Here is a 22,798-nt window from a genome sequence, read left to right as displayed (position 1 = left end):
TTTTATAAAGCCAGAGCTTAACAAGTCACTGTCAAACTAGAATGCATTACAATGGTCCTTTATCAAAAGTGATATGCCATGTTATAGTTGAGAGCAGCCAAATCGGCCTATCAACTTATACCTAAGGCACTAAAAGAATAAAAGGCACCTTGATATGAGGAACTTGGAGGGAACCATCTTTATATAGTTACAAAGACAGGACATAGATACAAGATATACAAAAACAACGCCAAACCAGTAAAACTGTGGGCAAGCACAGCGGAGCCAGAGCGATCTACTACTACTTACAAGTACAAAGGCAATAATGATTCACAAGGGAGCATGAAGGTCAAGGATGGAATTCATGATCTTTGAGGACTAAGGCGAAGCTAAGTATCTATCCAATTACCAGATAAAGCTGAAATAGTAATATGGAAGTTGTTGACATCACACAGATTTGCACTGGTTTTAAGTACCCTGCTTTTGTGTTAATTTTGAGATGAATTTACACGATAAGCTTTCGGAATCATCATCAAGCTCAGCACTTGGAGACTTTTCCATATTTTTTCATCAAATCATTAAACATCTCATCGGTGTCCTCATTTACATTCTGCGAAAGTATTGCTTTGTTAAGATGCAGCATTTGAGGAACAAAATGAGCATCGTCAATGGATTTAGCCTATACAGAATAGCTATCACCCTAGGATTATATAAACATGTCCCTAAGATATAAACCATTAACAGTAACTCAATTAATGTGTGACTACTACCATTAACAAAAAATTTGTTATATTCAAGGGCACATCTTTTTTTTTTATTAGTTCCCAAAGCAAATAGCAGTCAGCAAAAGTAACAACTAAACGGAGCCTTAACTCCTCCAGCTTTAGTATACAACTATGAGAAATTGGCAATAAACAGTAAAAATTCTTCTCCTATCCTCAAATTTTACATGAACGGTTCAAAATTGAAATTTCTATTAAAAACAAAACATTAGCTTGCACCATGCTAAATTTCTATCATTTTTACACTTTTTTTTTGTCAAAAGTAAACAAATGGAGAAAAAGAATGACACCAAGAGAAGGGCACTTCAGCTTCATTGCCATAAGCATGAAGTGAAGGAGACAAGCCCCACTTTGATAAAATTTACTATGAATATTAATAATATGTAAAAAAAATTATTAAAAATATTATTTATAATTTAAATTTGATCTATATTTATTCAATAATAAAAATTCTATCAATATTTTTACTAAAAATATTTATTTAAAAATATATATCAAAATTCATTAAAAAATTTTCAAAACTTTTACATTTGATTTATGTAATAAAACATTTCAATCTATTAATTTTAATTTTCGATTGTCAATTTTATTTAATCATTTTTAATTGAAAACTTAATGAATTTCATTTAAAAATTTCATTCAAATCTTTTCTTCAAAATCAAGCTTTACTTATAACATAGAATTATACATTTGATTGAAATTGTTATATTTGATCTGAAAAACAAAAATAAACTAACTAATGAATTTGCTCTTAATGTGATTGCATGGCAAAACCAACTTTACACCAAAATTTTTACTTGCAGTCCCTTTGCCAATCTAGGCATTGGAATATGAATTATCAGCAAAAAGGAAGATGAAGGTACATCATACATGGATTCAATTATCCTAAATGCACATTTTCATTAGCTTCGTCCACGAGGTGGTGCGTGAGTCTCACATATCTAAGGTCTTATACAAATATATATATATATATTTGTGGATGTGCAGTGTATATATAAACTCTGAACTTTTAATTTAGTAGTTAAAAACGTTTGAGAAAATATAAAAAGTTTAATTTCGAGTTTGATTTTTTTTTTTACTTAAAATTTTATTTTTTTGATGTAACAAAAAAATTATGTATATATATATATATATATGTATTGATAATAGTGACAAAGATTATCTACAAGTTAAGTTTGCTTGTCATATTTTTTTATTAGGGCGATTTTAAAAGCATTCTCTCACACCAAATTAGATAATTCAAGATTTTATTATTAAATAACTCTTCACAAGATCAAATCTGGATTTTTTTATCTCTATTTAATTGTTTTTTATTTTACTCTTTTTGCTTTTTTTTTTTTTAATCTTTTACGGTTTCATTTTTTATCTCTTCATTTCATTTTTCATTACTTCCCCTTTGTAACCTTTATCCTCTCTCTTTAGAAATCAAACTGTAGGTGACGACCACTAATTTTTTGCCGATTCCCACCATTGTCCATGGTTCTTCGGGCCCCCATTTCAATCCAAATTTCAACCGCTTTTTCCTCTTCGGCCCCTCTTTCACTTCCCCAGTTTAGGATTTACCAAAAAGCTCCTTAAAGTCCTGCTTTTAAACCCCAAAAACTTAAAATCGTTGCTACCTTTCTTCGTCATTTACCGCTGTTTGATCGCTGAAAATCATTCCTCCTTCCTTCCCTCTTCGTTATCTACCTTTTGATCCGCTTGATTCCCTCAAATCCCCGTTTCATTGTGAGTCACCGCTATTGTCGTCATGTAGCAGCTCCGTTGCCGATGTTCGTCGCTAAAAAAACATCGTTTATAAGGTATATGTCACAAAAGGCAAATGCTACAAAAAAGTTATCTTTATTGCTTATATATGGTGATTAATTAGTTAAATTTTGGAATATTTTACGAACAAGTATTAAAGTTAAAATTGGTTGATTTGCGAGGTGGGTTACTTGGACTGCCATAATAGAGCGAGAACATGTTTTCCATGTCGCCCACATGGTTGTGTCATCTAATAACAGTTTCATTGTAAGTATATGAAACAAAAATTTGGGTTCTTTTGGCTTCTCCTCAATTCATGTTCTAATTAAGTATTTGTTCTATTTGAATTGCAGCATGTAATTGATCTTTCTGGAAGAGAAAGTATGGTTCATATGACTTGTAGGAAGTCTCCCCTTTTTGAGGTTTAACTAATCTGTTTTGATTGCTATATGAATGTAGTATATTGTATTATCATTGATTACACTTCATTAAAACTGGTGGAATGAAAGTAAAAGTTGATAAAGATAAGGTTTTACCATATACTGCCACACTTTCAAGACCCAATAGTTGTCAAAGAGTTGATGAACTGAATGAGGTTTATTTGCTTGTCTTTTTTCGGTGTTTGGGTTTTCATTGTTTCAATTTTTTTTTTATTCATGATTTTATACGTGTTTGGTAATTTGATCAAATGCTTAGTAATGATTTGGTGGTTGCGTGATAAAGAATTTTTAGTTGATTTCTTATAGTTGATTTTATAGACTTCATTTGAGGAATGGTTTTTTCAAATGCTCAGTAAAGATTGATTTTTTATAATTCATGTCATTTGCCATCAAAGGCAATGGGTTGATATGATAGTTATTTTCTTCCCACTCTAAATCTCATGTTTTGCTATTATTTTCTTCCTACTTTAAATCTCATGTTTTGCTACAACAACATTTACCGTAACAAATAGACAAAAGGCAGCTTAAATAGACCTATACCAAACTTGAAAAAGTTGTAGAAACTTAGGGGTAAAATTGAAAAGTAAAAAAGAAAAACAAAAATCCAATTCTATTGATGGTAAAGTAGATTTTGTTGGCTCATAAACTTTTAGATAAAACTTATGATGCAAACTTAAGCTCAAGTTGATGTGGCAAATACAAAATGTAAGGGCCAAACATATACAAGATTGATCAGCATTCATATTTTAGAAAGAAGAAACAATGATATTTTTACTTCATGGTTTTTAAAAGTGATTAAGCAACAGAAATAAGCCATCTCATATATTTATGGTTGAATTTATCTTATTACTTTGTCTTTTGCTCTGCTTTATTCATAGAAAAAGTTTAACCAGGCCCTGATCGAAACGTAAATCAGGATTATCATCTAGCAAAAATTAGCAACCAATCCTCATGGAATTATGAGCCAACTCTCTTTAAGAATATGGGAACCTTATGATCTCCTATGCTGGCACAATACCAATTACCATCAAAGTAAATTTATGTAATTGCAATATGTTTGGCCACTGGATAAAGTGGCAGAAAGTGAACTTCTTTGATGTTTGCATGAGCATCATCTATATTGACAATATATATAATTGTACAGGTAGGAACTTCTAAATTTTTCATATTTATTGGAGATTGACTTATATTTTATTTTGGTTCTGCTTTTTTCTTCATATGAAAAAGGGATTACAGAGCTGAAAAAGGATTGTTGAAGGATTGCTGGAGACTCCGTTTAGCTCAGAAAAATATATGATGCTTTACACGTATCCTTAATTACTTAGTTTCAATTTTATTGATTCTGTTTTAGTCATGTATTTATTATTTATAATTATTTGGTATTTTATGCTCATCATTTTTCTTTAATTGGAACTACTACAAGACTATATACAACATGTGTAGTCAGAAGATGCCTCATGATTTTTTTCGACAGCTTTAGGACAAGTACTGAGAGGCATTTGAAAAACATATTAGTTCAAGGTAAGGAATTTGGTGTTTATATCGGCCATGATTTGGTTGCTAACTATTATTAGATGGATTGGTGTTTTATATAAAACTTTGTTTATTTTGGAGGCTTTGTTGTGGTGCTAGGATTTTAAGGATGTTAATATAATTGGTCCTCTCTTTGTGAAATATTACTGAAATCCTCATACTTTCTTTTTCTGCATGACAAAGGGATTTGACCAACATCTTTTAGAATGCATATTCAAGTGACTAAAATTAATGCTATATTTCATTTACTTTGTTTAGGCTTTTATATTCCAGAAACTTTGTTGCATTTGTTTGATGTTTTATAGATTATATTGTTTTTTAAAGATTGTAATTAGTTATTTGCTTTGTTGATTTCTTGCATGAATGTATTGTACAACACTCTATAGTTGGTGTGCGCTCACATTTAGAGTTTGGCATTGAGCTTGAGATGATCCAAAATCTTCTTTTTCTCATAGAAAAGCTTCTATCAAGTTATTCATATTAAGTTTCAAAATTTACCACTTTTGTATTTAATAAATAAATATACATATAATAACCATGCAATGATTGTTATTTTAGTTCCCCTGATTATTGTAGCATTATAAACAAAAGACACACTGATTTGGAGATGATGCTAAAAGTGTTCCTTACTAACCAACCATGTTCCCCTATTTTGATTGTAATTAATAGATAGTTGAATCAAGATTCAAGTCATGAAACATCTCTTCTTAAAGATAGACCATCAAGTGGAGTTGAACAATTGTTTGTCACAAATTGCCCTTTTTATTTGATTTTGAAAGAAAAAAAATTCTCATTCAGTTGGACATACCAGTTGTCATAAGAAAACTAGAGATATTTTGGAGGGTATGAAACAATAGGAATACTCAAATTGTAAGTTGAAACTTTTGGAAGAGATAAAATTGCTTTTGTTGGTTAATTAGTTTAAGATCTCATTCCCAAAATATGTTTATCTTGATTACCTGTGCGTTAAAGTTATTATTCTATCTTGAAGTTGTTCTTGCAGTACATTTGTTTGTGTCAAAGTACATATTGCAGTACATTTGTTTGTGTCAAAGTACATAGAAAACATGTTGTATCTTGATATTGCTTCTTTATTAACATGAAAACTTATATATATATATATCAGTTAAACTTTTATTTATTGTTTTTGTGCTATCATTTTGTAGGTGATCAACAATAAAAGCTATGATGAAGCAAAGGCAGATTTATGGTCATGTGGTGTGATACTTTTCTCTTAATAGTTGGTTACTTGCATTTAGGGATTCTAATTTAACGGCTCTGCATAAAAAGGTGCTTCTTTCTGTTTCTGTCACTCAATACTTTATTATTCTTATTTTTGTCTTTTTACTTAAAAGAAAACAATTCACACTTTTTATCTTTTGTTTATTACATCTATATGAAGCTTGCATGTTGATTGTTTAAAGCTTATATGTTGATTGGCATTTCATTTTTATCTAAATAAAATATTATTCTTTTATTTATCATATAATTGTATATCTTTCAGGATTATATTATATTTTATTTTTATCTAGGCTTTGGTGATGGGGTAGGAGTAAATTTTTTATGTATTTTCTTTTAAAAAATACAGAAAAATGTATTCTATCTATTAAATTTAATTAAATCTTATTAATTACAAGTAAAAACTTTGAGCCCGCAGTTTCTAGTATGTATAAATTTTCTAAAAAAACCACCCACCAGCTGGAGCTTCTTGTTGATCAGAGTGTGGCATGACTAAACCGGAAGAGAAACATGTTGATGAATGATGAGATCTAATTAAAGTGCTTGCATGGGAATGATCAGATCGGAATGTGTTGGTTCAAAGTCAATTGCTAAATTGGTTTGAGTTGACATATAGGTATTATTTATATATATGTATATATTTGTATTGGAGCTAACTTTGTTGGAGGGAGTTCACAAGAGAGCCCAAAACGCGTATAAATTAAATAAGAAAATACATAAAAATGATCTGATTGATGGAGCTGCATGCATAATGTGTTATATAGTCTATAGAAATTCATGAGTATATGGCTAGAATTTATGTTGTATTTGGGTTTGGTTATAGAGATTTATTCAAGCACAATGCTTTATAATGATATAAAGTGAATTATTATAGGATAGACAACCACAATGCTTTATAGAGATTTAGACTTATTATATGTCTATTAATGATATACCATTGCTGTCTAATTGCAGTCAACTGATTAAAGTGCCTGCTTTACACAATCTTATAAACAAAGAGGCGTCTCCAAGCTATATAAATATTAATAAACAAGTTCGACCGACTTAAAATGATCACTCAAGTTTGATCAAATTATATGACAGAAACACAACATTCTACTGTGGTGAAAGCTGAAAAGTACAAATCTTTCTTTGTTTCAATTTCTTTTTTTACTTTTTATAATTAATCCAAAAAGTAGCTATTAGATGGAAATAACGATTAAAATCAAGTAAAAAAAATCTCCAATTTCAACCGGTCGTCACCAATGTCCTCGGTATTTCGATATATTAATATCGATTTCGTGGACCAAAACCAGTTTGTGGCTGAAAGAGACGAAATGCAGCCCAAATCTGAAAAGAAATTGGGTTGCAATCCCAATAATCTCCCTTGGACCTTTTCCATTAGATCTTTGTTTAAGTCGCAATTCGGGCTTTAAAATTTTCAAATAATAGCATTTTTAAACAAATCATTGAGACAATTCAGACTTGAATTTATGATTAGTGACAATTTCAATTTTCTAATCATCTCAGCAAAGAAACTTTTACTTTTGATACAAATTAAGTAATCATAATACATTTTAATAGTCTTTCCAAATATATATATATATATATATAATTGCAACAGGAAGAAAATAAAATTAAAAAAAAAAAAGAAAATAAATGCAACAGGAAGAAGGATCAGAAGGTAGAAAATAGAATTAAAAAAAAAAAAAAGACAATATATTAGCTGTGAAGCTATGATGATTAATTTCTGTCCAAATGGTCGGTGGTTCTTGCAATATAGTCTGATGCTTTTGGTTGTTGCAGCAAACAATTGGAGGTAACATATTTCAGTGTACAAACATGTCAAAATTTGTGAAAGCAACTCAACATCTATCGCTGTTTCTTCAATAAATTGTCCTTGAAAACAAAAAATGCTGGTCCAATCCCCCCCCAGCCCACGAGCTTAAACTGTTTCGGCTAACAGATTTACGAAATGAATGTCAAATAAATTTGTCTTAAAGTAGGACCACTACTTTGGGAATTATGCACATAAAAAAGATCAGATCAGAGTGGAAGTGAAATAATTAAGAAATGGTATATTGGGAAATGTGTTATTTTCTGTAATAATAACTATGGTATTTTAAATTTTATTTGGATTTAATTTTTGGATTATTTCAAGAACTTTTATCGTCGATTCTTCATTAAAAAAAAAAAATCAACGTTTAATTGGTTGAAAAAAAAAAAAACTTTATCATCGTTAGACTAGTGGAAAATGTGTCATTGATATAGCAAGTATAAAATCACTTGCCTGCTCAGGTCCATTTCCCTTGTAATTTTTTTTTTTAGTTGTCATTTGCATTTATTCATGCAAAGTTGACAGTGAAGTCACGTTTGCCCTGCCAAAAAGTAATCATTTAGTTCAATAATGAGTAAAAAAAGAAAAGAAAAATGAATAGATTTGAGGGAATTGAATAAATTATGAATGTCAGCATATTGTGAAGATAGAATCATGTACCTTTATAGCTCTACTACAATTGAATCCCACAAGTGCAGTATCTTTCTTGGCTAAACCTAACAATTAAATTTATCGTTGGTGTCGAGCTTGGACTTGAATACAGAAAAAAATAGTTAGAGGTAAAAGTAAATAGTATTCCTTATATTTGTATTTGGATGTACAAATCAATAAGAATCAGGTCGAAAAAAAAGTGAAAAAATAAAAAAGAAAGAAATATATAAATTAGATGAACCTAACTTCGTAGTACATGAGTTTTCATATTTATAGATAAACTGAGAAGGACAAATAGGGAATAATTAGGATAGGGTCGAGTTGAAGTGACATTGAAGATATTAGATTGACCTGAAATGTCAAGTTGGCATAAATTATCAAGATACTTCTAGTTATTTGTTGAAGACTAAGAGAGAAGAAAAAACCACTGTGCCTTTTCTAACCATTATGTGCCCCTAACACTATATCCTCTATTAAGCAGTCTAAGTATCAGATTACTAAATTTGTTACCGACGTCTATGGAATGGGGTAAGTGGTTGCATATTTCGTCGAAGGTAGACGTTGCAAGAGGAGGTTGGTTCTAGATAACGACTAGCTTTGAGCCACGGTTGACTTGACGGTTATCCAATCTCGCACATGTATTTTGGGATGAATGTATAATCGATTTAAAGGTTGCTAAAGTGATAATTGTCTAAGGTGATTCGAGATTATTGTTGGTTCGTATGTCTGTGGTAAGACTTGTGTTTTCTTTCGAGAATTTGGGCTTGAGTCTCTATTTTGAACCCTAGAAATGAACTAGGCTCTATGTTTATCCTTGATGGCTATCTGGTCCAATCGATCTGATCTGGGGTTCTTCCAATTGGGTCTGATAACATTAAATAAAGAAAGAGATGATTTGAACAAAGAGATTTAAAGCAAAAAGATAAAAATATATCTACCTGCTAGTGCCTCAACACATAGCAAGGATCGTGCCATCCCTTTAGTTGAAACGCGTCTATATAAAAGGGCTGATAGGGCTTTAGCTTTCAATCTTTCGCTTTCTTTGTTCTCAATCTGACCTAAAATTTTTTATCTCCATAACTCTTTTGCCTTTAAAGTTTTTTCTACACTCGCTTTGGTATGTATTTCTAACTTTGTTTTCTAGTATGAGTTTTGAAGGGGCTGAGAGCTATAAGGTAAAGCCAAATAGAGGTCAGTAAGGGTAGCAAGATGATAACCTGATCCCCTTACTATTGAAGGCCGTGACTATATAAAGTCAGCCCATTGGTTCAATTTGATGTCCGAGGAAAGGCAACGGTGTAATAAAGAGAATGCTTGGGATGATGTTACCGTTTAGATTTTGTAATTTGTAGGTTGCATCATGGATGACCTTTTTAACAATATATGATCTTTCCCACATTAAGGCTAACTTGCCAGCTCGGTCATCTACCCCTGAAGCTTTAACTTTTTTAAGTACCAGGTCACATTTTTTGACGTATTTATGCTGGATCCTCTTGTTATAATAATTGGTTACTTTTTACTAATAGGCTGCAATTCGAGTCAGAGCTATGTCTTTTTGTTTTTTGAAGAAGTCAATGTTAGCCCTAAATGCCTCTTTATTTTTTTCTTTCGATGTCAATTCAACCCTTATGCTCGACAGGCTGATCTTAACATGTGCTACGACTTCTGTTTCAAATGCCAAGTGAAATGGTGTTTCACCAATAGAAACCTTCGTGGTTGTCCTTAACGCCCATAAAATTCTTGGCAGCTTATCGGCCTATTTCTTTTTTACTGCATCAAGCTTCTTTTTCAGAGCATTTAATATTATCTTATTTATAGCTTTAACCTGCTCGTTGGATTGAAGGTAGACAACCAACGTAAACTTGAGGTTAATGTGAAGATCTAAGCACCATTCTCTAAATCTCAGATTATTGAATTGTTTGCCATTGTCTATTATTATAGACTAAGGTAGTCCAAATCTGTAAACTATGTTTTTCTACACAAACTTATCAATTTATGCTTTTGTGGTAGTGGCTAAGGCTTTGGCTTTTAACCATTTTATGAAGTAATCTACTGTCACTAAGACAAATATCTTTTAACCTATGGTCAGGTTGAATGGTCTGAGAACTTTCATCTTTCATTGCATGAATGGTCACAGGTTAATGATAAGAGTGAACTTGGTTAAAGGGAAATGTTACATTGGGCAAACCTTTGACATTTGTTGTATTTTTTCACCAGTTTGGCTGCATCCCTTCTAATAGTGGGCCAGTAATAGCCCTTCCTCAACAGTTTATAAGCTAAAGGTCAAGGTTTAAGGTGATTTTCACATATTTTTTCTTAGATTTCTTTCAATACGTACTCTATCTCTTCTTCATCAACACATCTCAAGAAGGTAGAGTAAAAGATCTCTTGTATAATTTTTTTTCGATCATTATGTGTCGGATGACCTTTCTCATCAATGCTTTAGCTAGAACTCTTTCATCAGGTAGCATTTCTATGGTCAGGTATGCTTTAATTGATGTCATCCAGGTTTTTTTCTTTATGACCTATCCCACGAGCTTATCTTTGGTGCTTTTATGCACTAATTCTTCTACTATAACTTGGTTCAGGTTTCCCATTACTGTTTTTGAAGCCAACTTAGACAAGAAGTCGGTTATTGAATTTTTTTATCACAATATTTTTTTCGCCTCGGCTTTATTGAAGCTAACTATCAAGGCTAATACTTTGTCAAAGTACTTTTGAATTCTATCTTATTGAGCTTCAAACTCTCAATTGACCTGATCAACTACTAGTTGGGAGTAACTATAAGTGATTATGTGTTGAACATTCAACTCGGTTGCTAACCTTAGGCTGACTATCAATGCCTTGTATTTCACTTCGTTATTAGATGCCTTGAAATTGAATCCCAAGGTGTATAGGTACTATAGCCCTTCTAAACTAATCAAAATGAGGTCGACTCTTCTAATTTGGCTTGTAACGAATTCAACGACATAGAGTTTCTAGTCATCTTTATCTAAAATTTCTTTCTTTTCCTTAGGTTGTCCTTTTAATTATGTCGAAGTACACTTTATTATGAAGTCTACCAGCACATATAATTTTAATGTCGATCTGGATAAAAATTGTAAATCAAATTCATTAAGCTTTACTGCCTATTTGATTAGCTTTCTCGACATTTCAAGTTTTTATAAAACTTGTCCTAGTGGTTGATCGATCAGAATGTAGATCGTGTGGGCCTGGAAGTATGACCTAAGTTTTTTGACCAATGTGATCATGGCATAGACCAATTTCATTATACTGTTGTAGTTAACTTCAGGCCCTGTCAATATTTTACTTACAAAATAGATCGATCATTGTTTCCCTTTTTTTTTCTTAGATTAAAACTGAGTTAACAGCCTGATCGATGCTAGCCAAATATAAGTATAGTGTTTTGTCAGTCCTTGATTTTGACATGACAAGTGAAGAGGATAAAAACTCTTTAAGTTCATCAAAAGCTTTTTGGTATTGAAGAGTCCATATGAAGTCAGAAACATTTTTAAGAGTTTTGAAGAACGGTAGATATCATTTTGTCGATCTGGACATGAATTGGCTGAACGTGGCTATTCTACCTGTTAACCTCTACACCTCTTTTACCGAAGTTGGCGCTTTCATTTCTAGGATTGCCTGAACCTTTTCGAGGTTCACCTCTATCCCTTTTTGGTTGATTATGTAGCCTAGGAACTTGTTTGATGTAACCTTAAAAGTACATTTACTTAGGTTAAGTCTCATATTATACTTTCTTAAAGTGTTGAAGGTTTTTTTAAGATCTTCCAGATGCTCAATCAATCTCTTGCTCTTGATTATCATGTCATCTACATATACCTTCATATTACGACTGATCTAGTCCTTGAATACTTTGTTGACCAATCTTTGGTAGGTCAGCACTATATTTTTTAATTCAAAAAGCATAAACTTATAGTAGTAAAGGTTTTATTTTAGTAATAAAGGCTATTTTATCCTTGTTTTTTTTTAATATTTTAATTTGATTGTAGCTAGAATAAGCATCCATGAAGTTAAAAAGGTCGTGCTCGATACTATCATCTACTAGTCGATCTATGCTAGATAGAGGGAAGCTATTCTTCGAATAAACCTTATTCAGGTTGGTAAAATCCATGCACATTATCAATTTTCTATTATACTTTTTTATCATGACCACATTGATTATCCATTTAAAGTAGTAGACCTCTTTGATAAAGTCAGCTCGTAATAATTTGTCAACCTTTTTCTCAATGGCATGTTGTCTTTCAGGAGTGCAAGTTCTTTTCTTTTACTAAACTAATTTAACCTCATGATTAGTATGTAGCCTGTGGACCATTATTTAGATATCAATCTTGGGTATATTGGATAATGTCTAGGTAAACAAGTCGGTATTATCTTTTATGAGTTAAATTAGTTGGTCTTTATGTTGAAGCTTGGCTTTGATCTATATGTATTTTTTAGGAATGTTGTTTTAAAATAAAATTATTATGAGGTCCTTAACTGACTCGGGTCGATTTGCATTCGAGTCCAGTTTTTAACTGATTATCTCTTTTTGTTCAATTAAGTCAAGATCATTTTTTATGAAAATAAGTCCTGACGTGATGATCAATATATTAAACAATTTATTGAACATATTAATAGAAGTGAAGTATGTTCTTCATTTAATGTTGTATTTTGGTCGACATGTTAGCTCAGTCCAAGTAACATTAATTTTTACGTCGACTTAAAAGCTCGATCATTTCTACTATTGCCTTAAAAAATTTTTAAAATTGAACAAAATTGAACTTTTTACATAACTTAAAAGCTCAAAGCGGCTTAAAAGTGTGCTTATCTCAGATTAGTCTTACGTTTGTGCTCTTATTGGTGGTTTTTTGCTCTTTTTCAATTCTCTATGTCAATTCCTCTTTGGTTTCCACCTTGATATTGGCCAAGCTGACTGTCTATTCCCAGTCCTACCCTTCATTGTTATGACATAACATTATTATACCATGGACTAGTCTCTCCAAACTTTTTCAACCCCTGCAAGTGTTGGGAATTTCATTTTCAAGTAAGAAACTGAGCTTATGAGTCGCATAATAGACTGGTTAGATCAGCCTAATATTATGTTATAGGTAGATGAGACATCTACTACCATGAACTTTACGATTGAGGTAATCATCTTTAGCTCTATCTTCAGGGAGATTGAGAGCTTGATAGTTCATCTTCTAGTACTTGTTCATTTTTAAACCCTACTAATGTTGTAATGATAGGCTTTAACTAATCTTTGTCAATCTTTATTTTTTTTAAGCAGCCATAGTACATAACGTCAATAGAACTCTCATTGTTAAATAAGATTCTTTTGACTACATAGTTATATGCTAAGGCTTTGAACACTATGGCTTTATTATGTGGGTGTTGGATCCTTTCCAAATCTTTTAAACTGAACGAGGTTAGCTCGTCTCTCAAGTCTTTTTCTTTTTTAGCCAAGGTGTCTATTGCCATTACAATGCTCAGGTTAAACCTTTTTTTCACCAAGGTGGAGTTATCTCCTGTGATCATATTAATCATTTCAATAATTAGCCTGCTATTGTTAACTCGATCTTCTTTCTAATTCAACTATTCTCTTTGGGCATCTTTTTTTCCTTGATTTGATCTTTTTTCTTTACCCTAGGTAGGCGCTCTGTGGTTATTTCTATAGTTTTTTCTAAATTGGACTTGTCTTCTCTATCTAACAAATCTTTTCAACTAACCTCACCTTATCAAAGCTTTAATCTCATTTTTCAGATTGATACAGTCTTCAGTATTATGGTCGATGTCCTGATGGAAGGCATATTTTTTGTTAGATCCTATTTTGTATTCTATCTCAGTGGCTTAGGCCATTTGAGATCGAGATTTCTTTTGATTTACATCAGAATCCTCTCTCAAAAGGTGTTTAGTGTAGTATAACTTCATTTTCTACTAAAGTTTCTAGCCTTGTGTTGTCTCCCTATTAGGAGAGGATTATAGAATTTCTTACCTTTTTTACAATCGAAGAAGGGGATAAGCTTCTTTCACCTTAACCACTGAGGAGGGGGGATGAGCCTCTCTCACATTGGTTTATTTTCATTATAGCTTCAGCGTTGATATATTTCTTTGCTATTAGTAGGGTGTTGGCCAGAGTTTTGGGCGGTTCCAATGACAATGTCAATTTTAAGTGCTACTCCTTATCATTGAGTCCACTAGTCAGTGTGGCAACAGCGACTATCTGTTCTAGGTCTTTAATCTAAAAAACTTTCACGTTAAAATGCGTAACATAGCTTTTTAGAGTTTTATTTCACCCTTGATGAATTGATATCAGGTTCAGGGTTGTTTTTTTAGCTCTTCGACTACTTACGAATCAGGATAAGAATAAGTAGCTGAGTTTTTTGAAAGTAGTGATTGACCTTGGCTCCAGACTGTTATACCAAGATAAAGTTACGCCTTTCAACATAGTGGTCGGACCTTTGCACATCAGGGCCTCGTCCACCATTTGTATCATTATGTTAGTTCTCTAAAATTTCAAATAATCAAAGGGTCATAAATATCCTCATATGTCTCCAAGATTTTCATTTTAAATCCCTTATGAGGCATAGTTCTATCAATTTCCTTAGTAAAGGTTGAGGTCTCTAAGAACTTGAGCTCATCCTTCAATGCTACAGTTTTGTTTTCAACTCTTTTTCCATGGCTTGCATCCGAGCTTCTGAATCTCTATTTGGTTGAAGTTCATAGTTGTTTGTTTAGACTTTTGGTTGTGGCATATGTAGAATTGTAGCTAGGGTGGTGAGAAGTTGGATTGGTGTGTTCTTTTTCTTTGGAAGCAGATGAAGTTTTCATTTTTTCGTAGCTCGATTGCCTGACAACAGCTTTTCGACCCAATGTGACTAAGTCTGGCATTTTAGAAACTTATGGTGGGATTATCCTTTGTAGCATTTGCTTGAGGGCTTGTAGTTGCTCTATGATTGGACCTGCATGTGGTTGAGCTGGGTAGATAGAATGCTAACTTTGATGAGTTTATGTTCTAACTAGAGCGGCTGTCTCTCCTTCCTTTTAGGTTTTTTTTCTTAGTGGCATTATTTTGTGGTCAGCTGATATGAAAATGTTGATCCCTTACCTGGCGCGTCAAATATTGATGTCAAGCTCCGACCTGAGGGTATTCCTTTAAATATAAAAAAAGACGGTTAGAGATAAAGATAAGGGATATTCTCTACGTTTGCACTTCGACGTGCAAGTCAATAAAGATCAAGTCATAAAGGAAATGAGAAACTAAAAAGGAGAAAAAGATATGAATTAGATAAACTTGACTTCATATTGTCTAAATCTTCATATTTATAGGTAAGTTGGGGGATAAAAAAAAAGCAATTAGAACAGAGTTAAGTTGAGGTAGCACTGAAAATGTTAGACTGACCTGACATATCAGATTAATTTGACATGTCAGATTAATACAAATAACTAAAATATTTTTAATTATTTATTGAAAATTAAGAAAAAAATTAATATATTTTTTTTACTATTATATGCCGTAACATTTATGAATTTATTTCTTGTATTTTCCGGTACAAAAAATAATGATAGCTCAAACAGAACCCGTACATCGAGCGTTTCAGTAACGTTATATTTGATAAGAGAGATAAAACGAAGAGAGAAGATGAACGTCAAGGAAAATATACAAGAGATAAAATTGAATAAATCTAACATGCATTCAAGAATAATCCCTAAGCATTTAATTATTTTTTATAAAGTTACGAGTAATAATTAATTACAATTATAATTAAATATTATATTTTATATAAAAATTAATAAATTAAATTGAATCAATAAATTAACATATAATTAAATAAATTTAATATAAAATTAGATCGAATTTACATACGACGGAATTTAAAACCGAAACATTAAGGCTTTAGAATTGCCTTTCTGTTAAGATAAAGCCTCACTGGAATTTTTTTTTTTTAAACATTAAAGTAAAGCTGATCGCCATTATAATAATATACTTTTGTTTTTTTTGGTGTTTACTTCTATGATTTCGGTGCTTGGTTGGTTGAGAGTAATGTTCATAGGATTGGAGCTTTGTGAGCAATAATAGAGCTAGAAAACGAAAAAAGAGAGTTGAAGAAAAGTACAATGAACAAAGAATCCATCAATCTCTTTTACATATTATACTCTCTCCTAGTAACGAGTACATCTATCTTTTCTATGCAATTATATTTTGCAACAATTTTCACATTTAATTTAGCGTTTCTCTTTATCTAATCTCTAGTATTACTTCTTTGCCAAGCAGTTGTCTGGTGGTTGCCTTTTTCTCTTATCTCGACGGCCTGCCTTGCAAGGAACATTACCTTATAAATTATAAATTAATTTGATAAAATTACCCTGTGAGTAGTACTGTGTGATAATCAAAACTTTAATAACCTATAACTTAAATTATATTTTTATATTAGGATATAAGATTATCTCTCCTCAAAATGTCCGATCAATGCTACCAGGAATAAGTACAACATCTGAAAAACCTTTGTCGGCAGCTTCAATTAGCATTTGGCAAAACCCAAATTGTCATCTTTGTCTCCTTAAATGAAGCTAAGTTGTATAATCTTGCTTAAATAACCTTATTTTTAAAATGCTAAAGTTATACAGTCAGATATATATATGTATATATATGTCAAAAATCAAGTTTATTAATTAACCAAGATGGATTGATTTGCCTTGGAAGCATCAATTACTACATTAGTGTTACTATGTGACATAAAATTGTTTGTGTTTGTCCTGTGTCTTAAATCAAGAAACTCAAATCTACATGTTTTTGGTTAAGGCACATCTTCATACCCGGCTATAATATGATCAAACCAAAGAGCCTCAAAGGGACTTGGAAAACAATAATTAAAAATAGTTTTTTATTTTTTATTTTGTGAAAGGGAAAATTCCAACTCAGATTTGATTAAGGGATTCATGCACATATCCTTAAACCAAATTAATAATACTAGATTTTAAAATATATTTTATATAATTTTTTTTTTAAAAGGAAGGAGATTCAATTAAACCTAGTTTTTCTAGTATATATAGAATTACATCTACATACTTACTTTTTGTATATATAGTTGAAATCTAATAAGTTTTTATAAAGTATCCTAGCCTTTAACCTAGTGAAGCTCTCAAATAAAAAATGTTGAATTTGATTTTTTTTTAATCTAAAAAAAAATCAATAACACCTTTAAAATTATGTATATTCATATTATGTATAAATATAGAAACTTGAAGTATCAAGTCAACCATCTAGACTTTAATTTGTTTAGTTTCTTTAAACACTTAGAAGGGTATCTTTTTTATTTCTATTAATGAAGCATTTGTATTTAATTTTTTTATCCCAAAAAAAATCTATGATTCATCGAAATTCAAACTCAAAATTTCTTTGAAAACTATTTTCATCAAACAAGAAGTTATATAAATGGTTTCTAAAACTCATAGTATGCTCAATTAATTATTAAGTTACAACACGTTATTAAAATTTCTCACATGAACACACATAAATCCAACAATTAATAACAATAAATTTGCTAAATTAATAGCAAGTGTGAACCCATGTGTAGTAGTAATATATTTTTTTTATGACGAATTTTAGTTGAATGTTCACTTTTTAATTTTTCAAAGCCCTTGCCTTCTAGTATTTAACTAAAAGCTTGACTTTAAGTAAAGATAATTATTAAACATTAAACACGTTTTTTGAAGACTAATGGCACCTCAAATGTATGTGTACGACAATGTATATTAAGAAACATAGTTACATTAAATGTTTCATTTTGAAATCAAATATCCACCCATAAATTTATATTCTATTTTGAGGCAAGTTTCACTCATCTTTTGAAGATGTGGCCCCACTGCATTAATTTATTAGGACAATTTGTCCCTACGTTTTCCATGCCTAGATACCAATTTAATGAAACGATAAATTTGTATTTAAGCTAAAATTTTTGTGGTTATGGTTGATTTTTTTTATAATAATAATAAGAAGGATGGAAATTTAGACACGTGGCAGAATAGATCCCAAAAAAATGACGCTTACGTTTCCCATGCGATCATCGTGGAATCAATTTCAATCAAAATGAGCAAAAAAAGCCAAAGGAACGCCACTCCTCCCCCATTTCTCTCTTTCTCAACGCCTGCTCCGCCTAATTAGTTTCCTTTTTTCACTTGTTGTTTTCATCTTTTGACAATCTGCACGTGGGCCCCACTACTTTGTCCTCCCTTTCTCACCCTGTCCCACACTTGTAGTCTGGACCCCACCTCTTTCAAGTTGTTTCAGGAGAGGGGAAACAATCAGCTGCTTACGTGGAATTACACGTGGCAGATACCCTGACTGTAAGTTATTAATTCTTTCATCACAGCCAGTTAAGTTAGGAAACGGTAAACCCGATTTTTCTATTCCGGAAATACCCCTATAAAGTTGCTAGAATTACGAACTAACTTCATCTGTTTTTTTTTTTTCCCGTTTCTCACTCTATCCCTAAACCGAACCAAACTTTATAATCCCCACCATACAGCCTTGCCACTTCTGTTGCATGCCCCTCTTATTTGTCTCTTTCTTTTTCATTTCATCCCCTGCTTAAAAACCAAAGCAAACCAAACTCAAACGCAATCTTTTTCTACAATCTATGGCTGTTGAAGCTAGGCATATCAATCTCTTCCCACCTCAATTCTTAGGAAACAGGTTCGTTCTTTCTGAAAACTCCATTCTTTAAATAATATTGAATCAAATACTTAAACGAAACATTGTACGTCTGTCGTCTAACGTCGTTTTTTTTTTTTTCCTAAAATCTTTTTACAGGGAAATGATGAATCCCATTGAAGCAAACGGGAATATGTTTCAAACCCAGATGGGATATGGGGTACCATTATTAGGAACAACAACGGCGGCAACAGATGGATTGCTTCCTTTATACAACTCTTTGGTTACTGATTCAATCCATCAAAAGGCTGCAGCAGCGATGAAATCAGAGAGTAGTTTGACGAACAACAATCTTCCGTTACCGAGGAAGCGTTCGAGAGATTCCATTAATCCAATCCTTTATTTCCCTTGTCCACTTCAACAACCCCATAACACCAACAACAACAACATCAACCCAATTTGCTCTCCTTTTTCTTTTCTTGGCCATGATATTTCCCTTCATATGGAGCAGCAACAATTGGATATTGATCACCTCATCTCCCAACATGTAAGTCTCTCTTAATATTACGCTTCCTGCTGGGTAAAACGGTTTTTAATACTCTAGCGCAGTGAGAATCCTTTTCTGTGCTTTGAAATGAAGTCTTAATCAACTAATAATGATTTTCATGAAAGATTGAACATTTTCTTTAAATCACTTGAAAACTCACTGGATTAAAAATATGTAACTATCAATAAATAATCATCATATAATTGAATTCTTAATTTCAATAGTCAAATTTTAATATATGATAAATTTAAATAAAAAAAATGTAACCCTTAGTTTTCTTCTATTTTTAATACATTTTAAATCAAATTTAAAGTTTTAACCGTTGTAATATAATAAATTTGCAAAATCTTAAGCCTGTCTTGTTGTGGCAGTTTAACATATCTCAATTGAAAGTTTTGATTTCAAGATTTATTTATTTATTTTCCGATTCTGCATTTTGTAATAAAAAAGTAGGATGAATTAATTTTATTAATTATTTTTTAAAACTTTAATATTGATTGATTTTTGGGTTTTCTTTATAGATGAATAAAGTGAAGATGGAAATAGAGGAAAATAGGAAAAGGCAAGCAAGGAAAATAATGGAGGCCATTGAAGAAGGAGTAATGAAGAAAGTAAGAGCCAAAGAGGAAGAAATTGAGAAAATTGGAAAATTAAATTGGGCACTTGAAGAAAGGGTGAAGTCACTCTGTATAGAGAACCAAATTTGGAGAGACTTGGCTCAAACCAATGAGGCCACGGCCAACGCCCTACGGACCAGCCTAGAACAAGTCCTTGCAGCGCAGGTTAAGGAGGACCACACCCGTGGCGTAGGATTCGAGGAGGCAGCGTCAGACGAGATTGACGATGCGCAATCATGTTGTGGCAGCAGTTGGGAAGTGGAGAGGCGCACGTTAGCAGAGGAAGGAGCGGAGAAAAAATTGAAGGAAAATAACAATAATGGTGACCAAGAAGACAGCAGGCTGTGCAGGAATTGTAGGAAGGAAGAATCGAGTGTGTTGCTGTTACCATGCAGGCATTTATGCTTGTGTACTGTTTGTGAGTCTAGTCTTCTCATTTGCCCTATTTGTAAATCCACAAAAAATGCTTATGTTCATGTTAACATGTCGTAGAAGAAATATAAATTACACACCCAAAAAAAAATAAAAAACAAAATGTTTCAAGAAGAAATGTTGGAACCAAAATTTTTGTAATTAGTTAGATTAATGCTTTATTTTTTCTTATTTTTTACTTTGGTTTTTAGATCATATAAGTACGTTAGTTTTCGTTACTTATAATATTTAGTTCGTAAATCTTAGGACAAGATGGAGTAAATTGTGAATTTATGTTAATTTGGATTCAAGATGTATCGCGTTTGCTTTGAGTAGATTGTTGATTTTTTTGTTAAATCAAATTAATTGGATCAAATTAGATTTAAATGAAATTTTCGAACTCGGATAATTATATTAATTCTGCTTCTAACATTTACTCTGTTCTGTTATCCTCTCGGTCTGGAAACAGTTAAAAAAATAATAAATATGGGCGCATATTAGAAAATTGACGGCGTATGTTAGCAAAGGAAGTTAAAAAACAAAGCTGGAAGGGAAAGTGTGGGACCCAACGAGGGCAACTACACGACAGATAGAGAGGGAAGAAGCTAAGCAAACAGTAGACACGAGCGCAGGGGTGACGCGGTGGAGCAGCTGGAGTCAACAAGGTGAGAGTGAAAAGGTACTGTTGTGAGTCAAAGCTGACACGTTGGACGCGCGCAAATGCCGCTGTTTGCCGGTAATCCCCGCCCATACACACGATAATTCGTATTTTGTATCGATTGACACATATAATAATATAATTTATTAAAATAAAAATATGATACGAATTATAAAATATATTTAAATATTAAATATAATATATTTAATATATATTATATATAATATGATATGATTAATATATATAATTAATTTACTTAAATATAATATAAATAATATGAATATATGTGAATATATATGAATAAATACAATTAATATGAATATATATAAAAATATAATTAAAATAATAAATAATTATAAAATATATATAATTTACATCTCAATAATTTTGATATATTAATGATATAAAAAAAATACTTACATATTAAAAAAATAAAAAATTTAATATTCATTTAATATGTATTTAATATATATTTAAATTTTAATTTATATTACATAACTATATTAATTTTTATAATTAAATTCAAAATGATAAACTATTAAAAATTAAAGAATAAATAATAATGTATAAGACTAATATTAATATTTGTATTGTATTTATATTATTAATATAAAAATAATGTTATAATAATTATTAAATAAGTATCATAATTAAATGTTTAAAATAATTTTTATATGAAATTAAATAATTAATTAAGTATCATAATTAAAAAATTAAAAATTAAAATAATTTTTATATGTTTATATAAATTAAAATAAATAAAAAAAATATGTTAAATGGATTAAACATATACTTATATAATAAAATTAAATTAAATATATTATTTATATCGTATCACATATTTAAATAAATTAACATATATATAATACAAATTATATCATATCAAAATTCATATCAATATAAATAAATACAAACATATAACTTTTAAATATATATATATATATAATTTTTTTCATATTGTAACATCATATCTAAAATTATTAAGCTTACTCCCACGACCCTTTTCTTTATTTTTTTTTCCTCATTCACACATGACACGACAAAACGTACGGTTTCAATAGTTTCTTTTCATTTTTTTTTCTTTTAATTTAAAATCATATTTTTTTTCTTTTGAATACCTTTTTGTATATTTTATTTTATCACGCATCTTTTTGTTTATCTTACAAGATCAGTTAAGTCTTCATATTTTAAGTTTTAAATAATTATATTAGTACTTTATTTAAAAGTTATATTCTCTTCATCTTAAAATATTTATTATATATTGATTTTTATGAAATTTTTAAAAAATGATTTTAATGTATTTAATATTAAAATTTAAAATTTTTTTATAAAATTAAAGTCTTAAAATTTTTAATATCAAAATGTAAAAAATATTTTAAAAATAATTTTAAAATATAGAAAGTAAGAGTTTTGGATATTAAAAACAAAGATATAATTTTAGGATATCTAAAAAAAAAAAAGAGGTGGACAAACCCAATGAGATGGAGAGAATAGTAAGTTTTTTAAAAAATAAATTATAGTAATTGATAATTAAGATGATGTAACTAGATGTGTCAAATTAACAAATCAGATTAAATTTAAATTAAATCATTTTTCAAGTTAAATCATTTTTATCAAGAAAAACTCGAATTATTTTGAATGAAAAATTATAATCATTTTGAAATTAAATAATTTTGAGTCAAATCAATTTAAATTAAAATTAATTTGAGTTGTCTTAGATTGAAATCAATA

General features: G+C 30.6%; 1 protein-coding gene and 1 long non-coding RNA gene across 7 annotated transcripts; both read left to right on the top strand.

Annotated features, from left to right (window-relative positions):
* Positions 1-2,082: 2,082 nt before the first annotated feature.
* On the top strand, positions 2,083-6,452 carry LOC111288625 (uncharacterized). 5 transcript variants are annotated; one of them, XR_016341477.1, is made up of 6 exons: positions 2,083-2,563; positions 2,690-2,774; positions 2,861-2,929; positions 4,175-4,254; positions 4,371-4,468; positions 5,647-5,853. It is a non-coding gene; the product is annotated as an uncharacterized LOC111288625 (long non-coding RNA). The 5 variants fall into 5 exon arrangements; XR_002690120.2 differs by having other exon boundaries at positions 2,090-2,563; positions 2,861-2,906; XR_002690119.2 differs by adding an exon at positions 6,200-6,452 and having other exon boundaries at positions 2,092-2,774; positions 2,861-2,906; positions 5,647-5,770.
* Positions 6,453-18,696: 12,244 nt separating this feature from the next.
* Positions 18,697-21,151, top strand: LOC111287509 (putative BOI-related E3 ubiquitin-protein ligase 3). 2 transcript variants are annotated; one of them, XM_089759384.1, is made up of 4 exons: positions 18,697-18,876; positions 18,994-19,381; positions 19,903-20,416; positions 20,879-21,151. In XM_089759384.1, the coding sequence occupies exons 1-4, from the start codon at positions 18,821-18,823 to the stop codon at positions 20,908-20,910; spliced, it is 990 nt and encodes a 329-aa protein (XP_089615510.1). In that variant the 5' UTR covers positions 18,697-18,820; the 3' UTR covers positions 20,911-21,151. The 2 variants fall into 2 exon arrangements, with proteins under 2 accessions (XP_089615510.1, XP_022733854.2); XM_022878119.2 differs by lacking the exon at positions 20,879-21,151 and having other exon boundaries at positions 18,699-18,876; positions 19,903-20,548.
* The last annotated feature ends 1,647 nt before the right edge of the window (positions 21,152-22,798 follow it).

This window comes from Durio zibethinus, chromosome 4 (assembly GCF_047325235.1).
Source record: "Durio zibethinus cultivar Kanyao isolate XHJ-2024 chromosome 4, ASM4732523v1, whole genome shotgun sequence".
NCBI lineage: Eukaryota > Viridiplantae > Streptophyta > Magnoliopsida > Malvales > Malvaceae > Durio > Durio zibethinus.
The sequence above is the reverse complement of the archived record's forward strand: the minus strand, read 5'-3'. Positions and strand labels throughout refer to the sequence as shown.